The following is an 18,332-nucleotide window of genomic DNA, read 5'->3' as shown; positions in this document are numbered from 1 at the left end:
TGTATTGGATAGCAAGTATTAGATAGATATCTCGTAAACTACATTTATATTGATTAAAATGGAATGTATAGTCCTGTGATTTACTTTGGATATAACTGTTAGTGCTTGAGTGTCTAATTTTATGTTATGTTTAAAAAATAATAATAAAAAAAAAAAAACAAAAAAAAAATATTTATATGGAATTCGTTAATCTATCTAGTGATTGGGTTAACTGAGAGCCAGACGGCTTAGAGAAGTACTGTACATAGAGCGGTAATGCTCAGATTGCTCATTGAGTCATGACTAAATGCAAAACGTAATTGTCATATTTATTATCATTATAATTATTTAATTCCGATGATAGAAACAGTCCGTCTGTAGAATCGACTTGAAGAAGCAATCACCAGCTATTTGTTCAGGGGGGTTGATATATTGTTATTTTGATATAAACTCCATTGCAGAGATGGTTATTAAGACAGCATTCACGAGGAATGTGTAAAGTGTTCAATTGTGAATGTCAGTACTCTGATAAAAATAATTTGGTGTCTGTCTGACAGTTCATGAAGTTTATCATGATGATAACGTTATTTGAAGAAGCTCTTGGTACCCAAACTCCTGTATCCAATAATAATAATAATAAATCTATCTGATAGACGGGTAGACGGGACCCGTACTGTATTGTACCCATTCTGCAATCGGTTAATAAAGTTTTCAATCAATCAATCAAACGTCTCATAACTTCCTCTTGTGGGCGGTGACAACTTTTCTGAGCCAATGGGCGCTTTGCACAACGATAGAAAGTCGTTTCCCATCATGCATTTGCGTCGAGCAGTCACTGGAGAGGTACTGTGGCGCGTGGCTCGCTCCGCGGCTCGCCTAGTCAGATTTCCAGAGCAAGTCGGACAACATTCTAACCGTCATGCAACGCGCTTGGCAAGGCTGTAGTAAGAACTGCGCAGATCTGCGTCCGCCTCGCCAATCTCAAACACGCCTAGTGTCTCAGGAGGTAGAGCTGGTCATCTGGTAATCAGAAGGTTAGGGTTAGACAGTGGCTCAGGAGGTAGAGCAGGTCGTCTGGTAATCAGAAGGTTAGGGTTAGACAGTGTCTCAGGAGGTAGAGCTGGTCATCTGGTAATCAGAAGGTTAGGGTTAGACAGTGTCTCAGGAGGTAGAGCTGGTCATCTGGTAATCAGAAGGTTAGGGTTAGACAGTGGCTCAGGAGGTAGAGCAGGTCGTCTGGTAATCAGAAGGTTAGGGTTAGACAGTGTCTCAGGAGGTAAAGCGGTCATCTGGTAATCAGAAGGTTAGGGTTAGATAGTAGCTCAGGAGGTAGAGCAGGTCGTCTGGTAATCAGAAGGTTAGGGTTAGACAGTGTCTCAGGAGGTAGTCGGTAGAGCTGGTCGTCTGGTAATCAGAAGGCTCCTGGTAAGAGGCCTGTCTGTTGTATAACAATGATGTTGTTGTTGTTATTATTTATTATTGTTTATTTAAAAATACGTATGAGAAAAAATGAACAGTGTAAACAATATCATTAACTCTGAATATAAAAATATGAGAAAAGCAAACAAGACGTGGTCTCGGACTGGTGGGGGCCCCTGATTCGAGGTCTTGGTGAGTCGGAGTGTTAAAGAGGCATGATGCTCTGGCTCGCTGGGGCGCCGGATTTGGGATCCTCACGGGGTGGGGACCTTGGTTGTCGATACTGGAGATGACTGGTGCTCAGGTAATCTCGCCTTATGGTACATACATGTGGGTATGTATGTGTATATATATATGTATATATATGTATGTGTGTGTATATATATATATTATTAATTTATATATTTAATTTATACATGACTATTTTACTTTTCATTATTCTGATTTATGGTCTTGTCATTGTCGTTATTATTATTATTATTATTATTATTATTATTATTATTATTATTATTATTATTATTATTATTATTATTATTATTATTATTATTATTATTATTATTACTGTTATTGTCCTGTGATGTCTTGTTTATTAGTATTGTTATTGTGTTGTCTTGTTTCATGTTGAAAAGGGAACATAAAGAAACTGTATAAAAGAAAAAAAGGCTCCTGGTTGGAATCCGGCTCCTCAGTAGTACTCTTTAATATATTTTATACCCAGTTTAATCACCTGTACATATATTACTGTTGCCCAACCTCTTTTGGTTGTACTGTGCTTGTGCTGCATGGAGACAACACATTAGAATGTGACCTAAAAGAGGTGTTGAAGACCTGGCCTTCTCCTCTGGTGACAGGACGCAGAAGAAGCCGGGCAAGAAGAGCGAGAAGGAGAAGGTGGTGAAGGAGAAGAAGGTGGCGGTTGAGGGTCAGGGGTCGGGTCGGAGGCCGGCGCCGGCCCCGGTGGACGACGTCTACGTCCTCAAGCACTACCCGCGGCAGGTGCACGACGCCCCCGCGGCCGTGGCGCTGCTCAAGGGCTTCCAGCTGCTGGACTTCAGCCCCCGGGACCAGCCCGTCTACATCGACCTGAGGCTGGACATGAAACTGGAGAAGAAGGTGAGACAATCCTCAACACGGTTACATATACATGATGCATGAATAAATAAATAAATAAATAAAGATTGTAATTAAGAAATGCATGTTTATTCCAATACATGATATTTGGAACGGCATACCAAATAAGTAGGGGTGTAACGATTCGACCTCACAACGATTCGATTTCTTATCGATTACGATTCTTCAGGCAACGATTCAATGCATCATGAAATCTCTTCATTTGACCACGATTCGATTAGATACATTTTTGATACATTTTCGATACATTTTCTATCAGTTAATTCCCCAAAAAAAATTTAATACACAAATGTGGCTGGGGGAACTGATTCACTCAGCATGAATGGACTATAGGTCAATAAAAACAATACACAATAAAAAATTAAAAAAAATCGATTATAATCGATTCTAACATATTCAAATCGATGCATCGAATCGAACACATTAGAATCGATGCATTTCAATTAATCTATGCATCGTTTTACACCCCTACAAATAAGTATACTCGCATATACGGGCTGACCCCTATTAGTCGAATAGTCGACTAATCGATCGAAAGGAGCCGTAGTCGACTGCCAACCTCTTAGTCGAATGCAAAAAATATATATATATATATTATAATTTTGTATTATTATTATAATTTTTTCAATTGATCAGAAGCGTGGCTAACGCTAATGGCACGCATACCAGAGGCTAACTGCCTAAGAAAACAGGCACAGAGGCACTGAAAGAGGATTTCACCCGTCTAACGAACACACTAGACTAGACAAATATCAAGATGTATCCATCAGTGGACCAATTGCATGCTTTTGCAGAGAACAAGAAGCCTTCAGTCGACTCCTTCAGACATTAACACATTGTGCGCCATAAACGGCGTAAGTTATTGCCCGCCATGCGTTGAACGCCAACAACGGCGTAAATCGTTTTTGGGATCAATATTTCATTTTTTCGCCATGGCATTCATAATTCATCCAGCCTCCCTCTGGACTGCAGTGGCACCCTGTCTGAGATTGCAACGCCTCAATACCGCCGCCTGGTGGATGGTCGGGCGAGTTACACTCACGCCAAAACCGGAAGTGGCGATCGGTGCATCAAGGAAATCCCTCCGGCAGTCATATCTTGTTACGTGGGTCCAGACAAACACTCGAGTGCATTTGGATCGCTTTCGAAACGCAATAATCGATATGATTTCGGCGTTTATTGCGCCATACAAACCGGAAATGGATCTAGGAGATCGGCGTCAAATAATTGGGATATTTTTCCTCCAGTCTCATCGGCGAACGGTAAGAGGAATATAACGTTATTTTAAGCCCGATTGTTTATTCATTTCACTGCAAACCATCTGCTCAACATATCAACCCAGACTAAATAAAGCCGTTACTGACGATCAAGGAATTATACACGACATCCCCCCCCCCTTTCCTTCACGCATGATGAAGCATAATGTATACCGATCATATACATTAAACAATTTTAATATAGCGTGTATAGGAAAGAAACGCTAATCGATAATCTATCTTGCCGTCAGGGCCTATAACTAGCGTTTTTGGAATTACAGCAGAAAAGCTTAAAAACACCTACCGTAATTCCTCTAATAGTAACCGGGTCTCAATTACAAGCCGGGTCTCTATTAATGGCCGGGTGCGCTCTTGAGATAAGCAATTATAAGCCGGCAGTCCCTCAAACCAGGCTACACTAGCATAATCAAATCAAATCAAATTCCAAAGGCCAGGCGCTCCAGTGAGGGTACAGCTCGACTGGTGGATGCAATGGAGCACAAGCTGGATGCCACATTCCCGCTGTGGTCTCCAAATGCAGAGGAGCTGATCCGCGATCCAGAAGACATTGCTTTCCTGGCCAGCATGAAGTGCGACAGAGTGGCCACATTTGGAGCATTTGATGCCAAGCTGCAATCCAAGTTGAAGCGGCGACAGGATCGTGAAGCAACGCAGCAGGCATGCCTTACCAAGGAGCAGCAGGAGATGACTGCGAGGTCCAGCATGGCGGTGTTGGAAAGCGAAAGTGATGAAGACGGCAATGCAGATGAAACAGCTGCTCCACCCGCTGAGAACACACCCACACGTGAGCGTAAGAAGACTGGCACCACAGCCTTCATTCCATCAAACATTCTCAGCCGGCCGAGTCTTGTGTCACTGGCTACACGGTTGAAGATCACACCAATGCAGCAGGCTGCCTTCATGCGTGGCCTGATCAAGGAATCCGGTGGCAATTCTGCAAAGGTCTCCACATCCTATGCAACAGCAGACAGCGCGCCGCCACGTGCTGCAGGCCATCAGTGAGGACCAGCATGGACAGTGGACACCACCTCCCATGTGCACCTTGCACTGGGACAGCAAGTTGACGCCAATGCTCAACAATGTGCGCCAGTAGGAGCGTCTGACAGTGGTGATCGGAGACGCAGAGCGGCTCAAACTGCTCGGTGTGCCAGCATATATGAAGGGGACTGACGATGGCATGCGGAACGATCATTGCCCGGCTGACATGCAAGCTGCTGCAGGACTGGTGCTGCACCGATCAGGTTGTCAACATGACATTTGACACCACCGCGTCAAACACTGGCCATCTCACGGCAGCCTGCATTGCCATCCAGCTCTCACTGGGTCGACCACTGCTCTGGTCCAGGTGCCGGCACCACATCGTCAAGGTGCTCCTCAGCCACATCTTAACTGACCTCAAGGTGGAGACATCACGCTCGCCAGAGGTTACATTGTTTACACGTCTGCGGGACAACTGGAACCTGTTGCCACACAAGGACAGCGGCCCTACATTCCTGGCGATGCCGATCCACCGTTCCTGGGCAAGTTGCATGATGAACTAATTGTGTGCGCTGCAGGAGTGCTCCACTACAAGCGAGACGACGACTATCGCAAGTTCGTGCAGCTATGTCTTGTGTATCTGAGTGCAGACAGTGCAGAGCACACTCTAGTTAACTTCCAACGACCGGGAGCACTGCACAAGGCGCAGTGGATGGCCAAGCTGCTCTACACTCTCAAGCTGGCCTTGATGGAGCAGCACATTGCCTTGCTTTCTCAGGGGACCGTCACTACGCAGCAGCAGGTGCTGAAGATTCTGGCGTTTGCCAACTTCATCACGCACATCTACGCAACGTGGTGATTGACCTGGGACACGGCTGTAGATGCAGCATGGAATGACCTTACACTCTACCACCACCTGTACGCATAGAAGTCTGTTGACGAGGGCATCGCAGCATCAGCGATTAAGGCACTGGAGAGGCACCTATGGTACCTGTCACATGGGCGAGATGCTGCCCCTGGCACTCTTCAGCACCAAGGTGCCAGTTGGCGAGCGGCGCGCACTTGCAGATGCTATATTGGAGCACAAGCCGGCTGATATATCCATGCAAGCCCCACAGCTCCGCTTTGGCACTGGCTTCGGCAAGCCAAAGTTTCCAACCCTCTCGCTGACCACCCGCTTGGCTGACCTCGCCAACCCAGACTGGCATGCACCTGCTGCACATCGATCCCGCGTTTCTTTCACTGGATGTAGAGGATTGGCTACCAGTACAGCATTTCAGATGGGTGCAGTGAATGACTGTGCCGAGCGTGGCGTCAAACTGACGTCAGACTTTGTGGCACCAGCCAGGAGCGAGGAGCACCTGCAGAATGTGCTACAGGCAGTTGAGCATGACCGCTCAACACAGCCAAGGTCTAGGACTCTATGATGCTTGAGACATGTTTGAAAGACTATTTCAATGTTGTTACTTGTTATCAAACATTTTGTTCTTAAATGTTAATAAATGTTGTTCTCAAACAATTTCTTGCCGTTTTTGAAATTGCCTTGTCATGTTATCTAGTAAAAACGCCCAAAAAGGCCCATTTTCATATTTTTCACATGCTGTGTGCTACCTCTAAATCTCGAATCTTTCCCAAACTTTGCACAAATAATTTGTATGTGTCCGAACAAAATGCAACCCCAGACAGATTGATATGTTGAGATTACATTTTTGCATTGCAATTTGATGCACCCTACCCTGGGTTCACTAATATATACCTAACCCCTGGTTCTCACTAATATATACCTAACCCCTGGGTTCACTAATATACCTAACCCCTGGGTTCACTAATATATACCTAACCTAATATATACCTAACCCCTGGGTTCACTAATATATACCTAACCACTGACACTGTTATATGTGACTGTCCTGTATGTATTTATGTATTTATTTTGGGGATTGGGAGATGGGAGGGGGGGGGGGGGCATTTCATGTTGATGTCCCAGTGCTTTTAACAAACTGTACCGCAAACAATTACCACCAAACTTCATTGTGTGGCATTAAAGTATCTTGTTGTACTACTCTACTACAACTTTTCCTCTGGTCAACGTCTCTGAGCAGAATGAATCTATGAAACATGGTGTCCATCTCGAAGCAGAATGAATCAGGAGCTCTCTATGAAACATGGTGTCCATCTCTGAGCAGAATGAATCAGGAGCTCTCTATTAAACATGGTGTCCATCTCTGAGCAGAATGAATCAGGAGCTCTCTATGAAACATGGTGTCCATCTCTGAGCAGAATGAATCATGAGCTCTCTATGTGTGGTGGCCGCTTGTCGCTCCCCAGTGAATCGACAAGCGTCCACGATGCACCCGCAATTAATTATCTTACTCGGTCCCAAAGTTGTGATGTTGAATGAATTAAATGTCCAAAGTTGCTCCTCTTACGGTTTACAGGGTTTATTGTTGTCCAAAGGTAAATGATAGTGAATGAAGGGTTTAAACAGAACAGTTGTCAATTGCTCCCCAAGGTCAGATCCAACAGTGAAACGGGTAGAAAATTGTATCCTCATCACAGGTGCACAAAGATTGCAGTGATCACCTTGGCTATTTATAGGAGTGGGCTGTAATGGGTGGTGAGCCCTCTAGTGTCCAAACATAAATAAGACAGTCTAAACAGTGCATAGTTCTAATATATAATATAATATATAGATAATAATAATAATAATAATAATAATAATAATAATAATCTATAACAAGAACACTCATTTGGCCTTTACACCGGCCCCTAATTGTGCCTACACAATTACAAAACAAATAACATGGTCGGGTGAGTGTTCATTATAGCTTGCAATCCTCAATAATAATCAATTTCAAATCATAGTTCTAAACACGAAGAAGCTTGACTGGGGCTCTGGTTTTCGCTTGTTGTCCCTGTGCATGGGAAGAACAAATTAATTAGTAATTCAAATAACAGTCAAGGTAACTCAATGATAATATTCAAAGTGTTTTTTTTGTTTTTGTTTTAACAAACGGAGCCATATAGCTCTGATAGGCTTATAGCCAATGTCCACTGGTCGTGACTCTCCATCGGGGTCGTCAGGACTTTCTGCGGTAAGTCGGTCGGGAGGTTTCAGCCATTCTTCCCCAGGTTTCATTTACGCCGTCGTCTTTTGTAGTTTCTCCTCTTGGAAACTGGCATATTCAAAAGTGTTTGGCCATCACCGGCCCCGGTAACACCATGGGCTTCCATGGGCTTCACTTGATAAGCTTGTTTCTTCACAGCGTTGAACAGCTGCACCACCCCCTTGGTAGCAATTCTCTCTAGATTTCGTTCCATCCCTCTGTCTTTGACCAGGTCAGGTTTGTCTCTACACATCATCTCCCAGGTCCGCTTCTTGTCAACCTGTTTCTTTTTCTCCTTCAGCTTGTCCAGCTGTTTGTTCTTCAGTAGGATGGAGGGTTTACTCTCTGGGGTCTTCTTTCCCAGGATCTTAGCCATGGCTTCTGCCCATCCAGCGTTTTGGTTCCCCTCCTCTCCTCAGTCTTCATCCTCTGCCTCTGCCCCATCATCAGCTTCCTTGTCTTCTCCATCATCTGATGCTAGGTTGCTGCTTCCGCTTGTTTGGTGTAGATCAGTGTGAGACTGAGGGGCTTGAGTATGAGAGGTTGTTGGCAGCACATGCCGGCTTCGACCAGCAGGGGCAGCACATCTTGTTTTAGCAGTATGGCTTGGCCACTGGTCCACCTCTTCTACTCCATCGTCTTCCTTTTCTTTATCACTGTCCTCCTCGCTGTCTTCATCACTGTCCTCTTCCTCACTGTCCTTCTCCTCATCATGTTGCCTATGCAGTTTGTTTTCGTCTCTGCTGCGTCCTCCTCATCATTGACGTCATCGACGCCGTCCTCATCTTCCTCATCGACGTCATCGACGCCGTCCTCCTCACCACCATCATCATCGTCTAGTTCATTCTGAGGAACAATCCACTCCTTGGAGGGAACGTGAGGCGCGCCCGCTTTGTCGTCCTCTTCTTCCTCATCATCGACGTCATCATCGACGCCGTCTTCTTCCTCACTATTGTCATCTGGTTCATTCGGAGGAAGTCTCTGGGTAGGACTCAGCAGGTCACCCTCCACCGTCCACTCGCCGGAGGGGACATAAATGGGGGTCGACTCGTCCTCATCATCATCGCTGTCCTTTCCTCTGGACTCTGACCATGGCTTGCAAAGTTCAAGGGATGCTTTATGTATTTTGTGCTCGCACACCTTGGAGCTGAAATCAACACCGTGATTAGTAAAAACATCATCAGCACCATTGTTGTGATATTCATTGGCCGGTTCAATGACTCTTATCGACGATGCTTGCTTGGCTGCTTGCTTGGCTTGTCTGTTTTCCAATTCCAATGTTTCATATTTCAAATACCTTTGTTGTTTCTCAAGCTCTTGTTTTTTCTTTGAATTGGCAAGGGCAGTCTCATATTCCAAATGTCTTTGTTGTTTCTCAAGCTCTTGCTTTTTATTTAAATTGGCAAGGGCAGTCTCATATTCCAAATCTCTTTGTTGTTTCTCAAGCTCTTGCTCTTTATTGAAATTGGCAAGGCGTACCATTAAGCCTGCCTTAAGCCTGCCTTTTCAGCTTTAGCCTTTTTTTTTTTTTTTTTTTTTTTTGCACAAATCTCTCCAATATTCAAAACATCTCTTTCCACATCATCATATGCAATTTCCAGGATTTGCCTTTTTCTTTTTTGTAAGAACATACAAAACATGTAAAGGACTCATACAAATACATTAACAACTGACATGGAAAATAAAAAAATACTTACGAAAAAAGAAACATACTATACTATACATTATGCGTATGCATCCCTGATATATATACTTTGCATGTAGACCGAACTACCTTCGAGCAGGTATGTGCTGCATCCTCTATCGGGATGCCACCCTTCTCCATATTGCATGTGAGAGAAAGCGCCCCAGACATATGCAGTTGTGCATGATAACATCCATGCACGCATGTCTCCAACACATGTATGTGGGTACGTGTATCACGTAAGCATGTGTACATGCCTCATATGTGTGTGTGTGCATCTTCCTGGTATGTGACTGTACTCCTATCTCTTGTGTGTGTCTCGTATCCATGTGTGCCTCTGCCCCCTATGTGAGTGTATATCTCAAACGTGTATATATATGTGCGTCTCAGCTACGTATGTGTGTGTCTCCTATATACATGTGTATCCCCCATATGTGTCAGTGAAAGCCTATACTTCAACTATGTGTATATGTAGGTGTGTGTATGCCTATTTCCTATAAGTGAGTATGTGCATGTATGTGTGCCCCTGACGTGTATAACTTATCCTTGTGTATATGAGTGTGTGTAAACCTATTATGTACACATATGTGTATCCTAGATACTTGTATGCGGCTATACCTGCGCACATGTGAGTGTGATAGAGACAGTGACCGTTCCATAGATACACCATCCGGACATAAAATACATGTACATACATATACAATACATTATAAAGCACAAGTACCATCAGATCAGATCCCCTTTTTTTTCATATTCATCCTTGATAACATTGTAATCCCACCTTAATCATTTGTCCCCAGACCGTTCAGTCAGGTGTAGAAAACTGTCCCATACCTCAGCGAAAATATCCTCTCTCCCTGCGACTCTATACGTCACCCTTTCATATGATGCTGTCCGGAACATTAGTTCCATCCATTCTTTAAAAGTAATATCAACAGGTGATTTCCAATGTCGTAGTGCAATTCTACATCCTGATATCATGGCCATTCTATACCACATTCCCCGGTATTTAGGCAGTTTAATCCCTTTCGGTACTATACCCAAAACACATGCCATTGGGGCGTTATTTATCTTCACATTCAGAACCTTACTTAGGAATATCACAATTTGATCCCACATTTTCCGGACCTTCTCACATTCGTACAGCATGTGCAGTAAAGTGCCTGTCTCCTTCTCACATCTCCAGCAGATGTCACTGTCCCTTAATTTCAGTCTGGCCAGTTTACTAGGCGTCCAATAGCTTCTGTTCAACACTTTGTAAAAAATAAGTTGTGATTGCGCCTCCCTAGAGAATTTACCCCATTTGGACACCAGTTTCTCCCACATTTCCTCAGTAATATCCTCAGCTTTAGCCTTTCTAATCATAGAGGCTATTTTACTACCTCCATGACTGGTTGGCCTCATCTTGGCTTCAGACATGTTATTTATTCTTTTTATTTATCCTTTGTAGTTTGAATGTTGCATTCACTTGGTGTGACGTCAGAGCCTTCAAAAGTGAGTTTCCTTTCCTTTCTGCTTAGTATATTATGCAGTAATGTAGTATAGCTTTAGTTTTGCCACACATCTACAATGTCCAAGAGAACAATTTAGTTTCCACACGTTCAGTGACGACACTAATTACGATGGCTCCACTTCTAAACGATACGGCACACAGTCAGTTCCATATCCACAATATCGCAACTCAATTAGGTTGCCATTGTGCCGACGTTATTTCGTTTCCACACGTCAAGAGTGACTTTAATTGCAATACCTCAATGCTCCGTTCCGTAGTCCACTGCTGTATCGGAATTAAATCGGTCCATTGCGCCATTTAGTTTCCACACGTCCAGACATCATTAATTGCGATGGTTCTACTTAATTCTAATACGGCACATAGTCCGTTCCATAATCCATTCCACAGTATCTCAATTCAATTAGTCTGACGCTGTCTAGTTTTTCCACACGTCGAGAGTGACTGACAACATTAATTGCAATGGTTCCAAATAATACGGCGTCCAAATACGTTCCGTAATCCACAGCATCACAATTAATCAATTTGTCAGTCTACGTTATAATACTCAACAGCGTTCGCACGGAAGCACAACAAGTAGCAATGTGTCACGAGTCACGTTTCATTCATAAATACAGCAGCGTCCAAACAATTTTATCTTCACAGAAGGCTGGTTCAGCTCTTCACGCTACTATCAATTCCTTTATCCAGGTCTTCAACAACAGAGGTGTTATTCATAAATCTTCTTACCTCTGGAGTCTTTTTGGTGAGGGAGCTTGTCCTACTTTATACTCACACATGTCCTTCTTTCGTGAGGAGTTTTCCAGCTTTGTACTCACTCAGCACACGTCCTTCTTCCATGAGGCAATTTTCTACTTTGTGGTGGCCGCTTGTCGCTCCCCAGTGAATCGACAAGCGTCCACGATGCACCCGCAATTAATTATCTTACTCAGTCCCAAAGTTGTGATGTTGAATGAATTGAATGTCCAAAGTTGCTCCTCTTACGGTTTACAGGGTTTATTGTTGTCCAAAGGTAAATGATAGTGAATGAAGGGTTTAAACAGAACAGTTGTCAATTGCTCCCCAAGGTCAGATCCAACAGTGAAACAGGTAGAAAATTGTATCCTCATCACAGGTGCACAAAGATTGCAGTGATCACCTTGGCTATTTATAGGAGTGGGCTGTAATGGGTGGTGAGCCCTCTAGTGTCCAAACATAAATAAGACAGTCTAAACAGTGCATAGTTCTAATATATAATATAATATATAGATAATAATAATACTAATAATAATAATAATCTATAACAAGAACACTCATTTGGCCTTTACACTATGAAACATGGTGTCCATCTCTGAGCAGAATTAATCAGGAGCTCTCTATGAAACATGGTGTCCATCTCTGAGCAGAATGAATCTGGAGCTCTGTATGAAACATGGTGTCCATCTCTGAGCAGAATTAATCTGGAGCTCTCTATGAAACATGGTGTCCATGTTTGTCCATGTCCAGTCATCAAAGATGATGACTATCTATGGCAATAATGAGCCATGGTTTAATAAAGAGGTTAAAAGTCTCTGGGTTAAGAAGAATCAGGCTTTCAAAAGTGGAGATGCAGATCTCTATAAAATTGCCAGGTATGAATTTGAACGAAGTGTGAAAACAGCTAAGGCTAAGTACAGAGACAGTCTTGAGGACAAATTGAACGCTGGGGATGCAAAAGGGGTTTGGCAGGGTCTACATATGATTACTGGGTACAAGAATAAACAGTCAGCTCAGAATGGGGATCCCCTTCTCCCTGACAAGCTCAATGAATTTTATTGCAGATTTGATGTGCACTCAGGTGATCAACCCAGGGTAGCTGATAGAATGGGTCCTGTAACCCCCCCCCCCTTTGTAGTCGAGGAACACCAAGTCAGAGCCTTACTCCGCAAACAAAATGTTAGGAAGGCCGCAGGGCCAGACAATGTGTCTACTTTTACCCTGAAAAATGGTGCTGACCAACTCGCTACTGTTTTTACAGATCTTTTTAATTGGTTTCTCAGCACACTTAAAGTCCCGGCATGCTATAAATCTGCCATAGTCATACCTGTGCCCAAGAAATCTAGCGCTGCTTGTCTGAATGATTACAGGCCCGTCGCTCTGACCTCTGTCATTATGAAGGTGTTTGAGCGGCTTGTCTGTGATCATTTATCTAGTATTGTTAAATTAGACATGTATCAGTTTGCTTATCAGCCCAACAGGTCTGTAGGGGATGCTGTATCTATGTGTTTACACACCATCCTGCAGCACCTGGAGGCCTCTGCCATGTACGAATTTTGTTTATTGATTTTAGTTCAGCGTTTAACACGATTGTGCCTTTTAAATTATTTGAAAAACTTAAATTGCTCGGAATTGATGAGTCTCTGTGCTATTTTATTCTAGATTTTCTCTCAGACAGAGAACAAGTGGTTAAAGTAGGTAATTTGTTCTCTAGATCCAGGACCTTGAACACCGGGGCCCCCCAGGGCTGTGTTCTCTCTCTTCTGCTCTACTGTCTATACACTAATGACTGTGCCTCCCACTCTGATTCTGTCCGATTTTTTAAATATGCGGATGACACAACAGTAGTGGGACTAATTAAGAACGGGGATGAATCGGCCTATAGAGCTGAAGTCGATAGCTTTGCTGTATGGTGCAAGGAGAACGACCTGCTTTTGAACATCTCTAAGACAAAGGAAATTATAGTCGACTTCCGGCGCGGGGAGGCAGTCCACCCTCCTCTGTACCTGGATTGTGGACTATCTGACGGGAAGACCACAGTACGTGCGTCTACGGAGCTGTGTGTCAGACAGACTGGTCAGCAACACCGGGGCCCCGCAGGGGACAGTCCTCTCTCCCTTCCTCTTCACTGTCTACACCAACGACTTCCACTATCGGTCAGAGTCCTGCCACCTTCAGAAGTTTTCTGATGACTCTGCGATAGTGGGATGTATAAAGGACGGTGACGAGAGGGAATACCGGGAACTGGTAGTGGACTTTGTCACATGGTGCGATAAAAACCACCTGCAGCTAAATGTGGCGAAGACCAAGGAACTGGTTGTGGAGCTGGGGAGGAGGAGGAGTGCACCTGTGACCCCCGTTTCCATCAGGGGAGTTGATGTGGACATGGTGGAGGTGTACAAATACCTCGGTGTGCACATCGACAACAAACTGAACGGGTCAAAACATGCAGAAGCACTGTACAAGAAGGGCCAGAGCCGACTCTACTTCCTCAGAAGGCTGAGATCCTTCAATGTCTGTACAAGGATGTTGAGGATGTTCTATGAGTCGGTGGTGGCGGGCGCCTTCTTGTACGCTGTGACCTGCTGGGGCAGCGGACTGAGAGCAGTGGACACAACCAGGCTGGATAAGCTGGTCAGGAAGGCCAGCAGCGTGGTTGGGGTGGAGCTGGACTCTCTAGCGAGGGTGGCGGAGAGGAGGAGCCTTGCTAAGCTCCAGGCCATCAGGGAAAACCCCACCCACCCACTATACACAGACTTGGCTGACAGGAGGAGCATGTTCAGTGCTCACACTACCCAAATGCAGCACTGAACGGCACAGGAAGTCCTTCATTCCAACAGCCATCAGACTATATAATGCATCACTGTGCCTCACTGCATCACTGAGCACAGAGCGGCAGCTCATTAGTGGCAGGAGGACGCGACTAGCGGCCTCCAGGCTCCACAACAGAGGGCAGCGACGGCTGCCAGACATAGATCTAGGTCTTATTGAAACCCAAGGAGGACAATACACTACCTAAAGCATACTGCACCTTGTGACACTGTAAATACTGGAATATACTGGAATATATATTTCATTTAGTTAGATTTAAATTATAATTATATTGACCAAATTGTTTACCCCATGCTCAGTATGCTCAGTATATTCTTACTGTATTTATTTCTGTATATTTTATTTCATTTCATTTTATCCTATTTTATTTTACTCTACTCTTATCCTAGGCAACTTGATTTGATTTGTGTTATCATTCTAAATTGTGACCTGTCCTGTCTAAATGTTTAAATGTGAGCGATTTGCAGTGTCTAATTTCCCACGGGATAATAAAAGTATTTCTATTCTATTCTATTCTATTCTATTCTATACATAAACGGCCAGCAGGTGGAGAGGGTGAACCATTTCAAATTCCTCGGCATCACCATATGTGATAATTTAAAATGGGAAGTTAACACCAGCCTCATAATTAGCAAAGCCCACCAGAGGCTCCACTCCCTGCGCCAGCTTAAAAAGTTTGGTGTGTCCAGGGAGGCGATGCTCAGTTTTTATAGAGCCACTGTAGAGAGTGTCCTTACCTTCTCAATGACTGTGTGGTACGGAAACACCACCGTCCATGATAGGGGACATTTAGAACGAGCTGTACGCACAGCGTCAAAAATCATCGGCTGTGAGCTCCCCTCTGTGGCCTCCATTTATGCCACACAAATCAGGCGGAAAGGGGAAAAGGTGATCAGGGACCCTTCTCACCCTGCTTACGACCTCTTTAAACCCCCTTCCCTCTGGCAGAAGACTCAAGTCTCAGGTGCAGGACATCCCGTTTTAAAAACAGTACATATCCCGAGGCTGTCCGTCACCTGAACTCGAGTACAAATGTACAGGCACTTTGCACAACAAGGGCTAGCACCAGCCAACATGCACTTTAAGGCAATATGCACTTTAAACTGGAACACTGAGCAATTTATTTTAGGTACTGTAGCATTTTTTCTTTTTAATTGTTTGTGTAAAACTCTTTATTGTGGGGATTGTACTCTTGTGTTTTTATATTGTATTCTTGTGTTTTTATATTGTACTCTTGTGTTTTTATATTGTATTCTTGTGTTTTTATATTGTATGTTTTTAACATTGTCTGTACTGTACGTGGCACCAAGACAAATCCCAATCAACAGTGTTGAAATGGCAATAAAGTTTCTATCTATCATCTCTGAGCAGAATGAATCGGGAGCTCTCTATGAAACATGGTGTCCATCTCTGAGCAGAATGAATCGGGAGCTCTCTATGAAACATGGTGTCCATCTCTGAGCAGAATGAATCGGGAGCTCTCTATGAAACATGGTGTCCATCTCTGAGCAGAATGAATCGGGAGCTCTCTATGAAACATGGTGTCCATCTCTGAGCAGAATGAATCTTGAGCTCTCTATGAAACATGGTGTCCATCTCTGAGCAGAATGAATCTTGAGCTCTCTATGAAACATGGTGTCCATCTCTGAGCAGAATGAATCTTGAGCTCTCTATGAAACATGGTGTCCATCTCTGAGCAGAATGAATCGGGAGCTCTCTATGAAACATGGTGTCCATCTCTGAGCAGAATGAATCGGGAGCTCTCTATGAAACATGGTGTCCATCTCTGAGCAGAATGAATCGGGAGCTCTATGAAACATGGTGTCCATCTCTGAGCAGAATGAATCGGGAGCTCTCTATGAAACATGGTGTCCATCTCTGAGCAGAATGAATCGGGAGCTCTCTATGAAACATGGTGTCCATCTCTGAGCAGAATGAATCGGGAGCTCTATGAAACATGGTGTCCATCTCTGAGCAGAATGAATCGGGAGCTCTCTATGAAACATGGTGTCCATCTCTGAGCAGAATGAATCGGGAGCTCTATGAAACATGGTGTCCATCTCTGAGCAGAATGAATCGGGAGCTCTCTATGAAACATGGTGTCCATCTCTGAGCAGAATGAATCGGGAGCTCTATGAAACATGGTGTCCATCTCTGAGCAAAATGAATCGGGAGCTCTCTATGAAACATGGTGTCCATCTCTGAGCAGAATGAATCGGGAGCTCTCTATGAAACATCACCATATTTCATAGAATGAATCGGGACTCAGAAATCATTAGCCATGTGTGCAGATTCACACTCGACACACTCACCCACCTCCGCGCTCTTATCTGTGGGAGTGTCTTAAATGTAATAATCAGAATTCTAGGCCTAAAAAGGTCTTTAATATGGTCTTAAAAGAAAAGCGACTAACATTCATTAGTCTTTTACTATTATCAAATAAAATGTATTTGTACAACACACCTTAATGTCCCCATGGGCCGTACACGTCTTCTTTAAACAAGAAGTCAAGAAGAAACATCACAATAATTCAAGAACAAAACAAGGACACCATAAGGTCCAAAAGAAATTAAATGAATGCAAAATAAATAAATGCAAATAAATAAATAATTATGTACTTTGCTACTAAGTAATCGACCATGCCTAGTATATTTCTACCTACTATGCTAATATGTCTCTACTACTATGTACTCAAGGCTGTAGCACTCAAGTTCAACACTGTTTGAACAATCTTACTGACCCTTAGCTGCCAGAGTCGTACCCTTCCTGCTGACTTGTTGTACACAACTTGTAAGTCACTTTGGATAAAAGCATTCAGCTAAATGACTAAATGTATTGGATTAGGAAGTTACTTCTATGTTGCAGTAACTAAGATCTTATATCATATCTGGTTTAAATTAGGGGTGGGGGGAAATATCGATACGTAGTAGTATCGCGATACTTTGCGTATCGATAATTAATTATTTAAAAAGAAATTGTATAAGGAAGTTGCATTGTTCATTTCAATACCTGTAATAGTACAGTAGTCCACACACACGCATACATGTGCATTCAGTTAAGTTGGAATATGACTGTAATACAAACAGTTCAGTTTGTCAGGTACATGCAACACAGATTACAGTGTTTACATCTGTCTGCTTGAGAAAATACCATGTTCTGCAATAAAAATGATTGAAGTGAGATGAACAGACTGAAAACTTTATTTTATTAGATAAAACATGTTGACAAAGTTTTACTTTGCAGTTGAAAAAAGGTAATAAATCGCAATATTAATATCGCAATACTCAGCATATCACAATATATTTAGTATCACAATACTATCGTATCGTGACTCAAGTATCGTGATCCCTCTGGTGATTCCCACCCCTAGTTTAAATGTGTTTGTCGGGAATGTCTGGGCTGCAAAGTAAGCAGCATGGTAACAGCCCAAAAGTTATTTAAAAAATTTCTTAAGTAGGGATGCACAGATCCGACTTTCAGTCCCGATACCGATACCTGTGCTTTAGGTATCGGCCGATACCGAGTACCGATCCGATACCCATTGTTCAATTAATAAACTGTATGCCTCACTGTGTGGAAGAGACTTTGATCATTCTTTTGTGCAAGGCAACATCAGGCTTGACTTAAAACATTACTTTCCTAACTTAGTGAAACAAAATGTAACAAATGAACACGTAAAT

General features: G+C 43.3%; 1 protein-coding gene across 1 annotated transcript in view; it reads left to right on the top strand.

The window, feature by feature from the left end:
• The window catches only part of mrpl1 (mitochondrial ribosomal protein L1), a 45,525-nt gene that overhangs the window by 9,239 nt on the left and 17,954 nt on the right, over positions 1–18,332 (top strand). Inside the window, exon 3 of the mRNA XM_084323351.1 lies at positions 2,250–2,511. Coding sequence (XP_084179477.1) covers positions 2,250–2,511 — 262 coding nt within the window. The remainder of the gene's footprint in view (positions 1–2,249; positions 2,512–18,332) is intronic.

The sequence above is a fragment of the Notolepis coatsorum genome (genome assembly GCF_963971535.1).
Source record: "Notolepis coatsorum genome assembly, chromosome: 10".
In the NCBI taxonomy this organism is placed as follows: domain Eukaryota; kingdom Metazoa; phylum Chordata; class Actinopteri; order Aulopiformes; family Paralepididae; genus Notolepis; species Notolepis coatsorum.
The sequence above is the reverse complement of the archived record's forward strand: the minus strand, read 5'-3'. Positions and strand labels throughout refer to the sequence as shown.